At 35.8% G+C, this 4,640-nt stretch overlaps 1 protein-coding gene across 1 annotated transcript in view; it reads right to left on the bottom strand.

The window, feature by feature from the left end:
• Positions 1-1,427: 1,427 nt before the first annotated feature.
• The window catches only part of ST7L (suppression of tumorigenicity 7 like), a 151,464-nt gene continuing 148,251 nt past the window's right edge, over positions 1,428-4,640 (bottom strand). Inside the window, exon 14 of the mRNA XM_007949167.2 lies at positions 1,428-1,606. Coding sequence (XP_007947358.1) covers positions 1,428-1,606 — 179 coding nt within the window. The remainder of the gene's footprint in view (positions 1,607-4,640) is intronic.

The following is a 4,640-nucleotide window of genomic DNA, read 5'->3' as shown; positions in this document are numbered from 1 at the left end:
ACTTCTTTTTCCAGCTGTGAAGTGGATGGGATTCCCTTTCTAGCCCATTTTTTCCCCATGCCAGATTACATAGTAAGGCCATTTCAGTATGGGGTGTACTCCCCAATCAGCACCACTGAAAACAAGAGTTATAGTGTGATCATTAAACTTTTTCACACTGAAAGGAAACGGGATAGTCAGTTTCCAACTCAAATAGCTATACTCCCTGAATAAGAGTGGAAAGTCATTCTTCTAAAGCTTGACCTAGAATGAAAAGTAGTCTCAGACTCCTAGGCCTACAGCCAGTGGCAACTTAACACTTTAGCAGGTGATCTCCAGGGAAAAGGGAAACCAGTGCTCTTACCACTGATGCCAGAAGAAAAGAACTAATCTTTAAGGCACAAAATAAACTCTCCTATAAATGGGCCTTAAGGCAGGAAAAGGAATTATAAGAAAGTAGGGAGTTAGAATAGAGGCATACAGAGAAAAAAATGAAAATACATTACCAAATAAGGGCTATAATTTTCCTATGGATCTTAGTGCTTTTATATTTGGAAATACAATAAATCAGCATTTTCTTTGTGGATTTTAACCTGGTAAAAATGGAAAGATGTATAAGAAAGATACATTTTTCAAAATTCTTGGAGAATTATCTTTGGTAATTTTACTTTGAGCCAGTGCACATTAATTAATAAGTTTATGTAAATAACCATGGGAAAAACGCTTTCTAAGAAACAAAAAAAAAACAAACTCACTGCTGCAGAGTCGGATCGACTCATAGCGACCCCTCTTTGGGTTTCCAAGGCGGTATCACTACTGAAGTGGATTGCCCAACCTTCCTTCTGAGGAGTCAGTCCTCAACTACTTCCTAGGTCAGGAAATGGGGAAGCCATTTAAACCAAAGGGTAAAAGTGAAAGTAAAGATCTATACATGGTTCTACATCCAATGTGGAAGAAAATCATTAAGAATATGCAGATATAGTACCAGGGGAAGCTTTTGAGTAAAGAGGCACACTCAATACCCAGGGCAAATGTCACATCTTACCTATTTATTCTCTATCCTAGGTGTACTCTTGAATTTAAATTTCTGCAAATCTTTAAACTAATGATTTCATTTAAATGTAAAAATTGAAAGACTTGTTTACAAAATAAGGAACTTTTTCTAAATGCCAAAGAAAATGCGTACATGGTAAAAAGAGTTGGCTTACTCTTTAGCTAGTAACAAGTGCTATGTGTACCACCAAGACTGATCTACAAATTCATAATGTTATAGCATTGTATTCTTACAACTTTTAAGCAACAGAAGTATAACTCAAATCACAAAAAATATATGTTGGATATATTTATGGCAGCAACTTTATGAAACAATTCCTGTATTTTACTTAACAATTATCTTATACCATTCATTAGTTTAGCACAGACAGATCAGAGATGGTTTCTTGTGTGTTTTACAAATATTCTATACAAGTCCTTGAGATCATACTTACAGCTTTAGCAAAAACACCCATGATTTCAGGAAACTGGTGTGTGAGAAGGGCTATCATTGCTGTAGAAGAACACAGTCCTGCTGTGAAATGGATGAAAAAAGGAAGATCTTTCTTTGGGTAAACAGAAACAGGATGAAAGGCTGCAATGGAAAAAAGGTAGAATTGGATTTTATTTCAAAAATACAGTGTGAACCAGTCTTAGTATTCTCAAATGAAATCTATTTTTAAAAAATAAAAAAGAATTTTTCTTTTTTTTAAAAAAACAAGTAGTTCCTGGCCAAGCAAGGTAGAGAAAAATTATCTATTATTTATTTGAGCATTAACCACATATCTATATAGCCAGATAATTGGATGGAAGACTGGGAACAGGGTTGGTATCATGAGAAAGAGCATTAATTGTAAAGTCATGCTGACGCGGTTTTCAAAAAGAACTTTGCCACTTATTATTTGTATGATCTTGGGTAAGTAGCTAAACCATAAAGAAGTTGCTATAATGAATATTATAAGTGTTTAATAAATGTGAGTTGTTATAACACTTGCTTTTTGGGAGCTCAGAGTCTAGTATAGAGATCAAGAAACAGACATGTGGTTGGTGATTTCCCAGAACCATCAGTTAATAATTTTACCCAGTGCTCAATAATTTTACCCAGTTAAAGAACGAAGAACACAGAAGTGGACTGCAAATTTGAAAAGAAGCTTTGGTTCTACAGGAAGGAGCTGTGAGGTTGGGAGAGAGATGCCAACTGCACCTAGAAGCAGAATTTTTGATGTGGTAAAGAAATGTGAAATTGTTCACTATAGATTAGTAAGTAAGCACAAGTAAGCCTGTGCTTACCTTGTTTATTGGGTAATCTGAATTTTTGATGTGGTAAAGAAATGTGAAATTGTTCACTACAGATTAGTAAGTAAGCACAAGTAAGCCTGTGCTTACCTTGTTTATTGGGTAATCTGACACTGTAATTAAGATAAGGATCTCAAGATGAAATCTTGGATGAGGATGGGCCCTAAATCCAATGACAAGTATTCTTATAAGAGAAAGGAAAGGAGAAGACACACAAAATAAGGCTATGTCAAGATGGAGGCAGAGACAGCAGTGATGTGTCTACAATCAAGGAATGTCAGGCATTGTCAGCAACCACCAGAAGCCTGCAGAGCGACACGGAACAGATTCTTCCCCAGAGCCTCCAGAAGGAACCAAACCTGCTGACACCTTGATTTCAGAATTCTAGACCCCACACCTATGAGAAAATACATTTCTGTTGTTTTAAGTGAAAAAAAAAGTATATATATCACACATACAAAATTAATAGCTTTACCCAGTTATTAATAAGTGTTCTATATGTGGCATTTCATTGAGTACTATAAAAAGTGAACTGGAAAACCAAAGCCCTAGGATTCTGGCCATAAATTAAGTCTTGTGTCTTCTCTTACCTCATTTACTTAGGCATTATTTTTCCAGTGATAGGATATTTCAACACTAAAAGTATTCAAGTATTTATATATATATATATTTTTTTTAAATTTTCATTGTTGTTGAGAATATATACAGCAGAACATATACCAATTCAATTTCTTCATGTACAATTCAATGACACTGATTACATTCCTCAAGTTGTCCAACCATTCTCAACCTCCTTTCCGAATGGTTATATCTTATTTGAAATTTAAGTATCCTTGAATAATTAGACCAAGATGAGCCTATTACAATCCCTGGCACATAACAGGTGCTCAATAAATACCACTGAAAGTTATTCTAGGATTTCATTAGTCTAGGAAGTTGATTGCTCAAGGCTGGACACTAATGTAGAAATTTCTGATGTAATATTCTGCATCAGTAAGGGATGGCTAATTCAGTGTTGCATCAAGGTCAGCTGTAAGTTTTACTTTTTCAAACATAACAAGTCAACAGACAAGATGACACCTAAGTTTTCTTCAGTAGCTATGATATTTTTATGTGTCAGGAGCTCTGGTAGTGTAGTGCCTAAGGCATTTGACTGCTAACTAGAAGGCTGGCAGTTCAAACCCACCACATACCCCTTGGAAGGAAGGTTGGGCAATCCACTTCCATGCTGATACTGCCTGGGAAACCCCAGGAGGGGTCACTATGAGTCAGGTCAGACTCGATGGCACATAACAACTACAACACACTATATTCAGAAAGCATATACCAAAAAAAAAAAAAAAATTTAAAATCCAGAAAACTTCCAGAGCCTTGAGCCATGTTTAAAGTAAATGCACAACAGCACCGATTTTTTTTTTTTAAGTTAGAAACATCAAAAGTTGTAGACAGCACTGTGCTTTCAGCACCCAAAAAACAGCAGTCCCTTTAACTTTCCCTGTCCCTCAGCCACAAGAGGCCAGCTTCTTTCAGCAAACCAAGAGAAACAAACCCTGCTCTTTGAGAAAAATGAAAACACATATTTATGCATGTTACTAGCCTGTGAGAGACAGTAAAATTAATATGCATAGCATATTATAGTTTAAGATACTTTAATTCACATTAGCTCATTTTATTTTTTCAACAACCCTAAAAGATAGATAGCATTATTCCCATTTTACAAAGTAGAAAACTGCATAGCTTTCATAAGATAATTTCCTAAAATATGTGATTTTTATACTGTAGACCTAATTATTTCTTCTTGGATTGCTTTCTGCAGATTCGCTTGTCAGTCAATGTTTGGCTAATACATCAATATAATGGATGACTAGTACAGAAACACTCCCTTGGAACTAAAGTTCAAATTTCATCACTGGCTTGTACAGAAAAATTTATCAGGAGGCATAAAAGACAACTAAATAGCTGTGTGAACTAGGGGAATAGTTCAAGTCTGAACTTATGAGGTTCATAAGCAAATTCCAGAATGCTGTAAGTCATATCAAGGTTGAAGGAGAATTAAAAACAAAAAAACATTAAGTACTCCTGGGTATTAGAACTCCATGTTATTAAAAATCTGTTCACTCTACCACGGACAGAAAAAATAAGTCTAAGTATATACAATATAATCAAACATAACCCCCAGCGTTACCCCCTTCTTCTACCTCCTGTTGTTGTGTTGTTGTTATTTGCCGTCGAGTCGGTCCCGACTCATAGCAACCCCTCTTTGGGTTTCCGAGGCAGTATCACTATGGAAGTAGGATTGCCCAACCTTCCTTCCGAGGAGTGGCTGGTGGGTT

This window comes from Orycteropus afer, unplaced genomic scaffold (assembly GCF_000298275.1).
Source record: "Orycteropus afer afer isolate SDZICR_OR568_19922 unplaced genomic scaffold, OryAfe1.0 scaffold00010, whole genome shotgun sequence".
Taxonomy (NCBI): Eukaryota; Metazoa; Chordata; class Mammalia; order Tubulidentata; family Orycteropodidae; genus Orycteropus; species Orycteropus afer.
Note: the sequence above shows the minus strand (reverse complement) of the source record. Positions and strands in the feature narration are given on the sequence as shown.